We start from the raw sequence: 16,067 nt of genomic DNA, 5'->3' as shown, positions 1-16,067 counted from the left end.
ACCATGAAATTCCTTAAAGAGAACCTAGGCAAAACACTCTCAGAAAAAAACTTTTAGCACTATTTTCTTAGATCAGTCTGCTAAGGCAAAAGAAATAAAGGCAAAAATAAACCAATAGGTTTTGCACAGTAAAGGCAAAAGAAATAAAGGCAAAAATAAACCAATTGGTTTTGCACAGTAAAGGAAACCACTGACAAGAAAAGACAACCTACGAAATGGGAGAAAATAGTTGCAAATGATGTAATCAACAAGGGGCTAATATCCAAAATATACAACAGTGTATACAACTCAATATCCAAAAAGCAAACAAGTCAATAAGAAAAAAATGAGCAGAAGACCTAAACAGACATCTCTCCAAAGACATAGAGATGGTCAACAGGCACATAAAAACATGCTCAACATTGCTAATTATTTTAGAGAAACGCAAATCAAAAGTATAATGAGGTATTATTAACTTGTACTGGTCAGAGTGACAGTCATGAAAAAGTCCACAAACAACAAATGCTGGAGAGGGTATGGAGGAAAGGGAACCCTCCTATGCTCTTGGTAGAAATGTAAATTGTACAGCCACTATGGAAAACAGTATGGAGGTTCCTTAAAAAACTAAAAATAGAGCTACCATATGATCCAGCAAATTTCTGGGCATATATCCAGAAAAAACTAAAATTCTAATTAGAAAAAATACATGCACCCCAATGTTCACAGCAGCACTATTTACAATAGCCAAGACATGGAAACAACCCAAGTGCCATCAACCCAAGTGCCCAACAATTGATTTAAGAAGATATGATTATATATATACAGTGAAATATTACTCATCCATAAAAAGAATGAAATATTGCCATTTGCAGCAACATGGATGGACCTAGAGAATATTGTACTAAATGAAATCAGAGACAAATACTACGTGATAACACTTATGTGTGGAATCTAAAAAAAAACCCAAAAAACAAATGAATGTATATACAAAACAGAAACAGCCTCACAGACATAGAAAACAAACTTATGGTTACCAAAGGGGAAAAAGGGGGAGTGGTAAATTAGGAGTATGGGATTAACACATACGAATAACTATATTAACGAATCCGACTAGGAACCATGAGGTTGCGGGTTCGATCCCTGCCCTTGCTCAGTGGGTTAAGGATGCAGCGTTGCCGTGAGCTGTGGTGTGGGTCACAGACGCGGCTCGGATCGCACGTTGCTGTGGCTCTGGCGTAGGCTGGTGGCTACAGCTCCGATTCCACCCCTAGCGTGGGAATCTCCATGTGCGGCAGGAGTGGCCCTAGAAAAGGCAAAAAGACAAAATAAATAAATAAATAAAACAGATAAGCAACAAGAATTTACTGTAGAGCACAGGGAACTGTATTCAATATCTTGTAATAACCTATAATGGAAAATAATCTAAAAAAAAATATAACTGAATCACTTTGTTGTACACCTGAAACTAACATACTATTGTAAATCAACTGTACTTCAATTAAAAAAAAAAGAAAACTACATGGCCATCCTTTTCCTGTATTATGGCATATTAGATATGATTCAAGAAAATTTAAAAGCTAAATACAATATTAAGAAGAAAAATCTACATACGCCTGAACAGAGAAAAGACCAGAAGGCTATACGTCAACATGCTACTGTGGTTATCTCTAAATAATGGAATTATTGCCTATTTTTCTTTTTCCTTTCTCATTTTCTCCTACCAAATTGCTACAATTTATATGATTTTTCTTATTAGGCAAGTAAAAACTTTAACATCCCCTCTTATAAGTCACAAGTTCATTTCAAAAGGAAATGCCTGATGATCAAATAAGAGGCATTCAAGAGTTATAAACAATGCTTTCTTTACATATCTGTTCCTGAAGGAATCGTTCACTTAGTTGTTTTTTTATTTGTTTGGTTTGGTTTGGTTTTTGTCTTTTTAGGGCCGTACCCGCAGCATATGTAGGTTCCCAGGCTAGGGGTTTAATCGGAGCTGTTGCTGCCAGCCTACGCCAGAGCCACAGCAACGTGCGATCTGAGCCGCGTCTGCGATCTGAGCCGTGTCTGCGACCTTCACCACAGCTCAAGGCAACGCTGAATCCTTAACCCACTGAGCGAGGCCAGGGATGTAACCCGAAACCTCATGGTTCCTAGTTGGATTCATTTCGGCTGTGCCACGACGGGAACTCCTCACTTAGTTGTTTTAAATTCCCTCTCTACATTACATCTACCAAGTTTCAACCATATCAATGTTTATATGTGATTATAAAAGAAGATTCAGTGCAAGAAAATCAACACTCATCGAAGGTTAAACTTTGTGCACTGTAGCAACTCTCATCTTTTAGGCAGCCTGAGCTAGGCAATCTGACAATGGCTAACATACCACAGGCTATACAAGTGCAGGGCTCAGATGCTCGTGTTTAACAAGCAGGAAGACTAAGCACAGGAAAAACAACTTGCCTCTTCATTTCTAGATGGATCCTCCATGGCTGTTGCCTCAAGTAGATTGCTGCTTGATGACACAGTTGCACTGAGTTTCCCTAGTAATGCTGCCTTCAGCAGCTCATTCATTTTCTTCCTAGTTTCTTCCTTTGTTATAGCCAGCTCTCTCTTTAGGATCTCTGCACGATGCCAATGCTGCCATTCTGTAAAGTGGTGTCGGAGAACTTGTTTCCGGTTATACTCAGCGGCCAGTTGTTGTTTTCTAAGCAACAAAGCACTACCATTAAAAACAAACAAACAAACAAACAAAAACAAAACAAAACAAACCCCCAAACAAACAAACAAACAAAAAAAACCAGGGGAGTTCCAGTTGTGGCACAGTGGAAATGAATCTGACCAGTATCCACGAGGATGGCGGTTCAATCCCTGGCCTCACTCAGTGGGTTAAGGATCTTGTGTTGCAGTGTGCTATGGTGTAGGTTGAAGTCCTGGCTCAGATCATGCGTTGCTGTGACCTAGGCCGGCAGCTGTAGCTCTGATGGGAATCTCCATATGCTTCAGGTGCAGCCCTAAAAAGCAAAAAAAAAAAAAAAAAAAAAAAAAAAAAGCCATTTACAGCTTTTTAGTAGATAATATAAACGAAATGCAGTCCAAAGGAGTCCCAGAAATGCTCCATCCTTGCTCCAGCTTATCCTTTAAGCACAAGGGAATTGTTTTATAAAATTCCCCAGCGCAGGAGTTCCTATTGTGGTGCAGTGGAAGCGAATCTGACTAGGAACCATGAGGTTGTGGCTTCGATCCCTGGCCTCGCTCAGTGGGTTAAGGATCGATCCAGCATTGCCGTGAGCTGTGGTGTAGGCTTGGATCTGGTGTTGCTGTGAGCTGTGGTGTAGGTCACAGACGCAGCTTGGATCTGGCATTGCTTGGCTGTGGCGTAGGCCAGCAGCAACAGCTCCAATTCGACCTCTAGCCTGGGAACCTCCATATGCTGCTGGTGCAGCCCTAAAAGTACAATAGACAAAAAAAAAAAAAAAAATTCCCCAGTGCAAAGGGTTTGCTCATAGAAGGCACTGGCACCTCAAGGCACTGCATCAGAAGAAAGAGCGACTGTTCTGATCTATCATGTCACGAAGGCATATTAAATTTTTCGATTACCATAAAATAGTTTCTGAGAGCCTTTGGAGGGGCAGGAGCAGAAAGAATAAGTATATAGATAACTACTTTTAAAAATATGAAAGCATGAGTGAGTTTTTCAGATACACATGTAAATTTAAGGAAGAAAGGTTTGGGAGAAAGAAAAAAACAAAACAAGTGAATTGTCAATAATTAAGTATAAGACTTATAAAAAAATCAACATAAAATTACGAGGGTGGATCTTGGGAAAGAAGGACTCGGTCAGGGAAAGGATGTCTAAAGGGAGGGACTCACTTACCAAAGCCATAATCTGAATGAACGAAGCCTTCCTCGTGAAGATACCTGCTAAACACTAGAAATGTGTGAAGGGCACACACAAGGCACTTGTTCTCATGGAATTCACTTACAGCCTAGTAGGATGTCTGGTTCACTCTCTTCCTAAGGAAGAACTCCTTTTGATTCGGGAAAACTTCAGGATGTTGGGGCCTGACTGGGTGGAGTTAGAAACTGTCAGCTATATTCCCCTCACGAGGGACTCTCCATTAGAAGACGTTTTTATGATAGACAGCTGAGAATTAAAGCATAAAGGTCTCTTGAATGATTACTGTTTCCAAGGAAGTGAGCTACAGAACTTAGAACTTATATTTACAACAGGGGTCAGGTCTGAGCTTTTAAAATCTAATATTGTTTAGATACCTATTTGATTTTATCTTGTAAAGGTGGCCTTTAAGAGTAAGTTCTTTACAACACTATTTGCATATCCACTTCTGTTAAACATACATAATGCTTAACTTTCCTAATGGACTTTTTGGGGTCATATCAAAAAAATTCCTAATGCCAATGAGTAGGCAGAACATTTCTATAGCTCTTTTTTTTTTTTTTTTTTTTTTTTTTTGTCTTTTTGGTATTTCTTTGGGCCGCTTCCGCGGCATATGGAGGTTCCCAGGCTAGGGGTTGAATCGGAGCTGTAGCCGCTGGCCTACGCCAGAGCCACAGCAACGTGGGATCCGAGCCGCGTCTGCAACCTACACCACAGCTCACGGCAACGCTGCATCCTTAACCCACTGAGCAAGGGCAGGGACCGAACCCTCAACCTCATGGTTCCTAGTCGGATTCATTAACCACTGCGCCACAACGAGAACTCCTCTATAGCTCTTAAATGCCTGACTTTTAAACCTTTTTTGACTGCCATCTACAGTAAGAAAAAAGTGTTACACTATGACAATATAAGTTTATGTGTGTATGTGTATGAAACAAAGTTTCACCACGCAATACCTACCCTAACTACCAGAGATGCACTCTAATATTACTTTTCTAATTTATTTTAGGAGCAAATACACCTCATCTTGAGCTTGATTTTAGGATCCGTTAATGAGTTAAAACCCTTGGACTGAAAGACTATTCTAGAGTCACATAATTTAACCTATGTCCAAAGAACTGGATGAAACAACCAAGTAATGAGAGAGTAGTACTGACTGAAATAACAGAATTCAGGATAAATTCTAACAGCAATTCTGCCAACAGCATATTTCATTATATATAATTGCTTCTTTCTAATGCAATGAAGGATCCTCAATAAATACCTGACTAATGATTTTTATAAGAAAAGTATATCAGTAGTAATAAAAATTTATACATATATATTTATTTTGATGAGAAAAAGAAAATATCTGAGCTGAATAACCCTGAAATAAGAATAATACATCAGGTAGCAATGCAGGTAAGAAAAAATATCCCCAAACAGCAATGTCAAAATAGTGAAACAAACAAAAAAACCTATTGCATTTTACTCAAGAAAGTGGAAATTGTAAATTTCCACAGGCTAATTTGCAGCAACATGGATAACTAGAGATTATCATACTAAGTGAAGTAAGTCAGAAAGAGAAGGACAAATACCATATGATATCACTTACATATAGAATCTAAAGTATGGCACAAATGAACCTATCTACAAAACAGAACCAGAATCACAGATCTGGAGAACAGACTTGCGGTTGCCAAGGGGGAGTCGGGGAGGGAATGGGATGGACTGGGAGTTTGGGGTTAGTATATGCAAACTATTACATTTGGATTGGATAAGCAATGAAGTCCTACTGCATAGCACAGGGAACTATGTCTAATCTCTTGGGATATACCATGAGGGAGAATAATGTAAGAAAGGATAAGGTATACATACACACACACACACACACACACACACACACACACATATATGACTGGGTCATTTTGCTGTACAGTAGAAAATGGCACAACACTATAAATCAACTATACTTTAATAAAAAAATAAAAAATTTCCATAGGCTAGAAAATGTATGTTGCTCTGACTAATATAAAATCTGATTTACATCAATCTGTTTAGGAAGGAGGAGCATGAAATTTACCTGACATGTTAATTTCATGTTTTTACACCATAAACAGCCAAAAGCCACACTGGGGGGGTTTGCCTGTCAAGGAGAGAATTATCTGGATAGTATCAGAAGGCAAAGAGAAAAATATTTCTATAAATATAATAAAAAGACTAAACAGTAAAAAACTGGTAAAGAAATACAGTTCATTATTGTGCTTAGGGATCTCTCTATAACGATTATGCAGGGGATCTGAAGATGTACTTAAGATATCTATGTGTGTGGGAAGGGCAAGAATGCAAAAGCTAGGGATCCAGAGACAAGACTGATTCAACTCTTGCTCTCTTGTAGTTTGCTTCAGCACAGTGGCAATACTCCTGATAAGCCAATTTCTATACTTTTAAAATGATGATACTAAAAGATAAATATTTCTGAAAGTGAAAAATCCTTTACACTTCTTAAAACCTCAGTTAGATGTGATATACTTGGGCATGCTAACCCAAAGAAATGGTTCCATAGTTCCCAGACAATCATATAACGAAGGACAGAGTTCCTCTATGGAAAACATCCTGTCCCAGTATATTTCCAAGCTGAAATCAGGGAGTTTCTGGCAAGAGTATAGAAATTAATGATTATAATTATATAACTGCATGCCAAGAAAGGCTTTCTCCAATGAACTAAGAGTACAAATATAATAGGTTTAGGTAGGGACTTAAACATGAACCAGGCTGCTTAGAATCAACACCACAAATGATACTTAGTCACTGATGCTCATTCTAAAACACAGCAGTCAGAAGAACACTAACTACATATGGGATGCTGGGCAAGCAAGCAAATGTTTCTAAGATTCTTCCTCAAAAATGGTGTCACTCAAACAACAACAAAACAAGCCCTACACTACCTATCCTATAGGATTTTGTTTTTAAAGATGTAATTACATTTTTAAAAGAACCTGAAAATACAGAACGAATTCACTTGTAAGGTAATAACACTATCTTAGGATAAGACTGCTAGATATCAAAAGTATCTTAAAGCTTTTAAAAGGAATGAGAAATGATAAATAGCCATATACTAGTGATCTGATTGGGTGCTGCAATCTAATGCAGAACATAAAAATAGCAATGATGCAAACAGCTGCATTTGGGATGAGCAGGTTCAGCAGGAATAGGAACAAATGAGCTAATACATTCAATAATGTACCAGGTAGCCCCCAGGGAAAAGGTGGAAGATAACACAATTCTGCTTTAAATGGTTTTAAAGTGACAGGTGGCCCCAAGGAAAAGGTGGAAGATAACACAATTTTCCTTTAAATAGTTTTAAAGCGAGCTGGCCAATACAAGTCTGGTCCTCCCACTTCTGTGGCAGACAAAAAGGAGCTTTACCAGCTTCATATGCCATGCAATTTCTAGTCTCTCACCAGGATACCCAGGTGAGCATGGAGGGAAGGGCAGTAGAACATGATTAACAGAGGTTCTCCACAATGACTGCCCCACAGCAGGCTGAAGTCAGGAATGCCAGGAATGGGGAATATCTTCAATTCAGCCTCCCCACCTCGAGGCAGGTTCACCCCAGCCTGTTCCCACACAGGCTACATATGTGCTGGTTTACCAGTTTTTCTCCAAACTGAAAAATGCTCTCTTCTACTTAGCCACGATCTGCCTCTCTCAGAAGATGGGACCCAAGAGTTCCTATTTTTAAAGAGCTGCTTGGGGGACTGTAATGCATGACAGCCAAGTCTATGTCACTCATAAGTTTTTATCTTATTGTGCCTTCTGTTGCAATTATTTTTAGTATTTGGGTACAATTTTTAACTTAGATTAAAAATTCCTTAGATTAAAAACTAAGATTAAATCTCTCCACTTAGAATAAAAACTCCTGGAAGGCAAGAATGTTTAATACTTTTTTTAAGTTCCCCTCTCAGTACTTATAAGCATCAGTAAAGCTGGCTGACTGAATGAATGTATACTATCAAACAGAATAAATGAATGAGTTAGTGAGTGAATGCCATGGTTTGAGGGATGTCAAAGGGCTAGTTTTTCCACTGGCCTGCTACCATACCCTCAAATCCCCATCACTTGCATTTTGGGCACTGTTTCCAGACAATGCCTATTAAAATGTAAGTTTTCTGGGAGGAATAACATTAATTGACAATGACAGAGACAGACTGTGAGGGGAAAGAGAAAACCATGTTCCAGGAAAGATCCAAAGCACTGGTTCATGAGAGGGCAGGACTGAAGGTATTGTAGAGGTTAATACAAGAAGGACAGAGATGCTTCTCAGGCGAGAGCTGAGAAATCCCAGGAAGTAGGTTCAGGGAGGGCAGGTGGAGGATGTTGAAAACAAACCCGCTTCTATCCAATTTGTCTAGGGCTGGCAGTAAATTGAGGGAAGAAAGGAGAGAGGTGGAATGGAATATCCAGAGCCAACTTTCAAAAGTGAATATGCTAAAGAAATTAAAAACACAGTTCAAATTCCATTACCACTCTGTCCAAGGGTCTAAATTAGTGTGTGTACCAGAATTTTGGTGGATTACCTGAGTGAATGAATCCTTAGAGTCTGGGAATATCTGTTAATGTTGCAACTGTATTACAATATTATACTGACATTTTAAATTTTTTTATCTTTTAAAATTTACATCATTGCAGTATAGTTGATTTACAATGTGTTCATTTCTGTTGTTCTGCAAAGTGATTCAGTTAAATGTGTATGTACATATATACACACATACATATTCTTTTTATAGTCTTTTTCATTATGGTTTATTATAGGATATTGAATATAGTTAGTTTCCTGTGCCATACATACAGTAGGACCTTGCTGTTTATCCATTCCATATGTAATAGTTTAGCAACCATTACCATAATTACTTTTAAAAGAAAATCTCTATCAGAGAAAACAAGAGTGCATTTTTTTTTTTTTTTTTTTTGAAGAACTACATGAATGGGCCCCTGGAGTAGAGGTGAGACTCCAGGCATAGGCTCAGTAAGAAAAGATGGTGTCTAAAGAACAAATGAGAAGAGAGAAAGTAGGAAGAACAAAAAGGAGAGAAGGTAAAGAAAGAATCCCCAAAGGCTGAGCCCTCATGCAGGACAGGCCAGTAAGAGGAAGGCCCAGCCGGTAAAAAATAAGTGTGGATGCAAAAGCTGGAGGATAAGGAAGGTCAGAGCAAACATCTGAGAAACAGACATGGCAACTGCTTTCTATATCCAGGGAAATGGGCCAAAGAACCCCCTATATCTTGTCAATCTGGGAAGAGTTTAGTTTCTACAATGAGTAACATATTTACAATAAATGCTGTTTATTCCTTGATCTTACTATTTAGTGGGGGGGAAATGCTTGAAAATGTTACTGCAGAAGAGGAAGCAACTGAGCTCTTCATTCACCAACTGAATCACCTATTATTCAACAAATACGTATTCGGTGTCTACAGAGGAACTGGGAGAAACTCTGATGAGAACCGTAAAGAGGGTCCTGGCTTTCCTGACAGCTTGAATCCCCCTGACATGTCTTGGTGTCTGCATGTAGTAGGTAGCTACCTTTGAGCTTTTTTCTCCACCTCTAACACTGCAACCTTCCTTGAACAAAATCACCCAACAATTTCCTAAAACAATTTATAGAACAAAGAGCAACATACAGTGAGCCAGAGTTGTAGGAAAGCAGCATGAAGGACAATTTGTATCTAAATAGCTCCTTTCTTCTCATATGTTTCTAGTATGACTTGTTATTTGTTAATTACTGCTCTGTAACAGTTTTACATCTGTAACCATCTAAAGTCAACTGCAATATAACTGGAAAACATGACTTTCTTAGGGAACCATTACTCAGATGCTAATAACTACAAGCAGTATGGTAGAGGAAAAAGCATCTGACGCAGAATCAAAACGATCAGGCCTAGACTTGCTGCTACCAACTTTATGACCTTGAGAGAGTTGTTTACCCTTTCTGTGTCTTACTTTTATCAACTGTACAATGAGGGGCTGGATCAGATGCCTCCTTGAGGTGCTTTCCTGACCTAAGAATTTTTTGCTCTACAGTTTTATAGTAAAAAAAAAAAATTTTAAGTTCAATATTTTCTGACAGTAAAAAAAAAAAAAAAAAGTAGCACCCATTCTGAGCATTTAAAAATAGACACCTGAAAACAATTCACAGATAAGAAGTTCTGAGGGGATCTTTAAAAAAAAATTGGCACTTAATGCTGTTATGAAATCCCCACTTAGTGCTTTTATATTAAAAAAAACAGTTTAATTGGAATGGAATCTCAAGTTCTTCAGATTTTTCTTCTACAAATTTCTTCTGGCACATAAATTTCACAGACCACTTTTAACTGTAACATCTCCATTTCCATTCTCTTTATGCCCTCACTCATGATGCTTCCCTTTTCCAACACCTCCAATTTCCCTTCTTTATCCAACACATGCAGCTTGCAGTAAGCTACCATCCCAACTCCTTAGATCAATCAGTAGGTCCTGAGAATTCAGAAACAAATTGTAAAAGAACATTTTTTTTTCCACTGAAGATTTCCCCCAGCATACTATAGGAAAAGAAAATTGTCTATATCACCCTTCTGCCTAAAAACCTTCAGGTATTCACACTTACCAAAGAATGCCTAAACTCCTTGTCCTAGCACTGAATACCTTTCGCATGGACTTGACCATCACATGCTTGATGATTTCCAAACACATTTCATGCTTTCACCTCATCTCCCCATCTCTAACTAGGAACATGCTACTTGCGGTGCAGAGCCCAGCTCAAGACTCATCTTGTAAAGCCTTTCCTGGCACTCTGTAAGCGCCTCCTCAGGTACTTCCCTCTACTAAGTTCTGAGCACAGCAGGAGATGCATTATGAAGTTTGTAATGCTAAACCATACCTCTACAGTTTCTAGATCTTGTTTCCCCACAGAACTGAGTTCTCTGAGGACAAGGCATCAGGCTCCTATGTATCCTCCCTAGGATCTGAGGCCGTCACAGGGATGCACAACTCCCTTCTACATGACAATTGCTTCACATACCATTCATTCACTTTTTCTCACAGAATTAATAACAGAGCTGCTGGAAGAGAAGTGATTAGAACATGAATTACTCCCCTTCTCCTCCCCACCCACCCCCCACCTCCTAGAAACAAATGGTTCCTTCTACATCTATGACTTTGGTTCAAGAATGCAAAGTTGGGAGTTCCTGCCATGGCTCAGCAGTAACAAACACGACTAGTATCCATGAGGACATGGGTTCGATCCTCAGCCTCGCTCAGTGGGTTAAGCGGTGTAGGCGGGCAGCTACAGCTCCAATTCAACCCCTAGCCTGGCAACTTCCATATGCCTCGGGTGTGGCCCTGACAAAAAAAAAAAAAAAAAAAAGCAAAGTTGAACCTGAAAGTGAAAAGGAGAAAATGTATTTAATTTTAAGATGATAGAACAAAGAAGTTTTATTTGAAGACAAAGTCTGTGTCATTCACAAGCATAAGAGAGAACTGATATAAAGGTGTTAAAAACCTCTAAATAAGGTGTAGAACTAAAGATGGTGAAGTGGGAGAAATCCCTGTTGCCAGGTCTGCCTTCCCAGATGGATATTCCCTGAGTCCCTAATTAACATTCTATGTGCAGACAGTGATTTCTATCAATGAGAATTACTGGCACATAAGCCAAATTCTATCTTCTAAATTTTAAGATGGTCCAGCATGCAATCTATTACATCAAAGGACAAGGGGAAAAGCATACATGCTTCCTTTAAAAAAGGAAAGCATATACACTGGCACATTTTGAGCAAATAATTTTGTTTGGCTTACAATTTTCAGTTAAATTTTTCTAGTTTGGGAGGTAACAGAAAAACCATGATTATCATATCTTATAAGTGGGTGAGATGATTCCAATGAACAGTGTTTTTTGCATTTATATCTAGAGTCTTCAGGAGGAAAGACATTCTAGATAAACATACTAGAAGAATTTTCATGGTATAAATAATAGTACCTGTTTTCTTCCCTAAGGTCATTTTCCATGGCTTGAGTCTCCCGCCCCAACTTCTGGGATCTTGTGTAGTCTCTCCACGCCCTCAGGACCTTCAGCTGAACCTTCCAGTCAGACAGGGTCCCAGCTTTTCCCAGCTTAATCCTATGATCAAGAATCAGCTTGTGCCAGGCAGAGAAATACCGTTTTTGACACTGCAATGGAAATATTTGGGAAATCAGCACTAGAGTTTCTAATGTCTACTACTGAGAACACTCTTCGGATTTCCCCCTCACATTTTTTTTTCCCAACAAATCTAGATGGGAGGGAAACAGACAAAGCACAACTGCTTTATGCTAATAATGACAAGAAGCATTCAAGTCATGCAACCAAGGCATTCTCAGCCTCATGACTTCAACTAAAATATTTAATTCCAGTTCTATGCGGAGCTAGAGTAACTATCAGATCTAAGATCTAAGTTAAGGGGGTCGTTTGAGTTTTGAAAGGCCTACTTCCAATAGATCTCACATGCCAGGCTGTCTTGGAGTTTAAAATACCAATCATTTAATTCATTCCTGCTATGAGCACCATTGACATCATGCACAAACGAACATGGGAGAACTCCTAGGATGGAATGGGGTCTCTGGTCCTGGGAACAAGACAACTAACAACAGCTTCAGCTGGGCTACCCCCGACACGTGAGGGCTTTGGTGAGCACTCCTTGAGAATCTACACTCGGGCTGCTTGTGATCTTCCACTGTATGCATTTGACAACAAATCTGACTAGGTCTACGGACCCTAATATGTCCCCAGAGAAGTACTTGTGGTCCTAGCCTAAGAAAATCTGAAATTTAGGCCTTGCCTATATCTTCTATCTTCACAGCAAACTTTATGTTCCGACTACATCAAATTACTTTCAGCTCTTGGCCTTACAACAACCATACTGTTTCATACTTCCATACCTATGGTCATACTCATCTCTCTTTTTCTGGTCTCTCTCTGCCTGCCTACTTCAGAAGTCACCTCTCTCAGGAAGCCATCTTATTACCACTCTCCCCAAAAGTTAGTGCCCTTTCACTGTGTTCCCAGAGCAACCTATATTTTCTTTAGTCAAAAGAGTCATCAGACTATATTACCTGTTTACTAGTTTCCACAAGCCTGTGAGCCTCCAGAAGGCAGGACTGACAGATCACAGAGAGTGGCACTGTATGGGCATGGGAAGTGCTAAAACAGAAAGTACCTCACAGGAAATGACTCCACAGGAGGTACAGGAGCTGTCTGCTGACCAACTTCAAGAACTTGGTAGTCACACCAGGGTCAGCCCTATTTCTTGCTTCTTTCCCTTTAAAAACACTTATCTTTCACCATTTCAACATTTAGTAAGCACCCACCATTGTGTCTGAATTTGGGAACTGTGAACCAAATTGTTTGGGATATAGTTTCTACTTTTGAGAGGTTATAGGGAGAGAGAATATATAAATTAAAAGACCAATAACATAGGGAGCAGATGCTAAAATTCTTAGAAATAGCCAATTTGGCCTGAAATATTTTCTAAAAAAAAACCAATTATATTCTCATGTAGACAAACCACACAATGTTTTTCATGATAATTTTCCGTTATGAGAAACCACTACAGTCTTTAAAAAGCCCTTATTCCCTTTCCATTAGGTCAAATGAAGGTACATTTTCTAGACCTTTACTAAGGTAAGATCTAAGGATCCCACAGAAGGAAAGAAGGGATGGAGAGAGCCAGAGAAAAGGAAGGGAGAAGTGGATGAAGGGAAATTTGCTGAATGTTAAGATTTGCCTTCAGTCATAACAATAAAAAACACCCAGCTATTTGGCTAAGGGGCTATGCTTTTTGCATTATTATTTGCTTGTCTATCTCACAAAATACGGCATGAAAAAAGAAGCATGTACATGTTTCTTTTGTATACTACAGTCAAAAAAATATATTTACCAGATTCACTTAAGAGATTCTCCTTAAACGACTCGATGAAATAGTCTATGTATAGCTAGCTATCTCTAATTTTAACTCCTGGATTATTTCTCATGATGAAGTGGTACAAACATAATTCACCTTGACAATAACAGCACTATTAATAGTGTCCTTCTTGGATTTCCACATTCTTTTCTCTGTAAAGTTCACAGCACCTCACATGTACTATTTTATTAATTTATAGACCATCACTACAAAATAGACTGCAGATACTATTATGATTTACCTTACCAAGCTAAATTTCAAACAGAGAAGGGTTAATGACTAAATTCGCCAAGTGAAGAGTTAATAGTATACCTAAGGCTAAAACTGAAACATTCTGGCACCCCAATAACCCTAATCTACTAGGCAAAAAGTCTTTTTTAAAGAGGAAGAACAAAGGGAGTTCCCGTAGTGGCACAGCAGAAATGAATCTGACTAGGAACCATGAGGCTGCGGGTTCGATCCCTGGCCTCAATCAGTGGGTTAAGGATCTAGCATTGCCATGAGCTGTGGTGTAGGTGGCAGACGGGGCTAAGATGTGGCGTTACTGTGGCTGTGGCATAGGCTAGCAACTGTAGCTCTGATTGGACCCCTAGCCTGGGAACCTTCATATGCTGCAGGTGTGGCCCTAAAAAACAATAAATAAATAAAGAGGAAGAGCAAATCATTTGCTTCTTTTATACTGAAAAAGAAAGAACTTGATACATAACTTACTACAGTAGAAAAGCACTGCTGAAAAATATCTGTACTCAAGAAGGGGAAAATTTGAGTTTATAAATGCCACAGTCAATATATGTTTCTTTAAAAATATTTACATTTCGACTCTGAGAGCAAATTGATCAGTTCTGAAGCTCTGTAATTCAGTTTCACTATACAGAAGTTTAGAGCAGCAAAGTGATATACTCCAACTGCTTTCTTGAAATCTACTTGCCATTGGGTTTTTTTCCTTGTCTACTCAAAAAAGCAATTCCATTATTTATGCAATGCTTTTGGAAGAAAATATTTGGGAAAGGCAAACAGTCTCAGCCCCATCTTTTCTGACTGTGAAGGGACCAAAGTGGCACCTTCCACAGTCCTGATCCAGTCACGCTTCCTCTTACCCTCCCCCATGCACAGTAGCCCTAGCAAGCAGGCCTGCTTCTCCTTTTCAGGTCTACACTCTGAAGGGCAATGCTCTATCCCTTTGCTTTTTGAAACAAGAACTATCATTTAAAACCACAACTAGTTGGAAGAGGAATACATTCTGTTTAAGCCAGAGAACTTAATGTTTTAACTAGACAGACCTCCCTCCGTTGCTTACCTGATTCATCTCTTTCTGGACAATGTTTTCATTTATGATAGATTCTCAAATATAGTCATGTATGCTTTTACTAACTTCTACCATCTCTTTATTATAGTTTGGTGATAATTAAGGCTTGTTACGGGTATATAAAATACCGAAAATCACTGTGGGAAAAACTGCTCCTAAGTACAGATCTATAATAATTTTTAAAACAAAATACTACAAAGGGAAATTTAGAAAGTTTTTAAGTGAAATACTTTTCTCCTTTCAAAATCTTGCACAAGACATCATTTGGTCATTAAGGATTCCACTCAAGGGAAGAAATGACAGCTCACCCTGCTAAATTTATTACCTGCACTGGAGTTGCCCTCGTTTTGTTGGCAAGAAAAGCTCTTCCCTGAAGTGTAATCACACTGCTGTCACTGGAAATGATTGACATTCGGTAGAACAGCAATTTGCTATCTAATCTTCATTGTAATTCTAACCCTGTCACTAGAGATGCTTGTTCTGATTAATGAAGTGGGTAACTCATCAGAATTCCTCAGCTATTTCCCTTTTGTCAGAAAGCTCAGTGATAATTGCATCAAAATTCTCAGTCATGGAAAAATAAACAATGAATTGTAAAGAGGACAAAAATGTCAATAAGTTTACAATTTATTTTTGCCCAATGGAACTAACTGTGGTTCAACTAGTGGTCTAGGGGAGCTGGCCAAGGTCCAAATATTAGAGATAAAGCTATACCGCCCCGCCCAGGGCCTCGGCTGACTCCTTGCTGCTCCAAGGCCAAAAGGATGAGATGCCCTAATACTACACGTGAAAGCAATCCTCCACTTCTTTTTTTCTTTCCAGAGACAATTAGAGCTAGACAGATACCTAGACTAGACCTAGGCTAGAAGACCCTAGAGATGCTAAGAAGAGCCTGGAAGATGGAGAGGAGGATCTTTTAACATAACAAAATGCTCTT

The 16,067-nt window shown here is 38.9% G+C and overlaps 1 protein-coding gene across 13 annotated transcripts in view; it reads right to left on the bottom strand.

The window, feature by feature from the left end:
• Positions 1–16,067, bottom strand: part of CCDC191 (coiled-coil domain containing 191) — a 101,176-nt gene that overhangs the window by 53,923 nt on the left and 31,186 nt on the right. For 12 of the 13 annotated variants that reach the window (XM_021070332.1, XM_021070334.1, XM_021070337.1 and 9 more), the window contains 2 exons: positions 11,865–12,055; positions 2,440–2,683 (listed from right to left, as the gene is read on the bottom strand). The exons of the other annotated variant lie outside the window; for it this stretch is intronic. In XM_021070332.1, the coding sequence (XP_020925991.1) occupies positions 2,440–2,683; positions 11,865–12,055 (435 nt within the window). The remainder of the gene's footprint in view (positions 1–2,439; positions 2,684–11,864; positions 12,056–16,067) is intronic. 13 annotated transcript variants of the gene reach the window in all.

Source organism: Sus scrofa, chromosome 13 (genome assembly GCF_000003025.6).
Source record: "Sus scrofa isolate TJ Tabasco breed Duroc chromosome 13, Sscrofa11.1, whole genome shotgun sequence".
Classification (NCBI taxonomy): Eukaryota; Metazoa; Chordata; class Mammalia; order Artiodactyla; family Suidae; genus Sus; species Sus scrofa.
The sequence above is the reverse complement of the archived record's forward strand: the minus strand, read 5'-3'. Positions and strand labels throughout refer to the sequence as shown.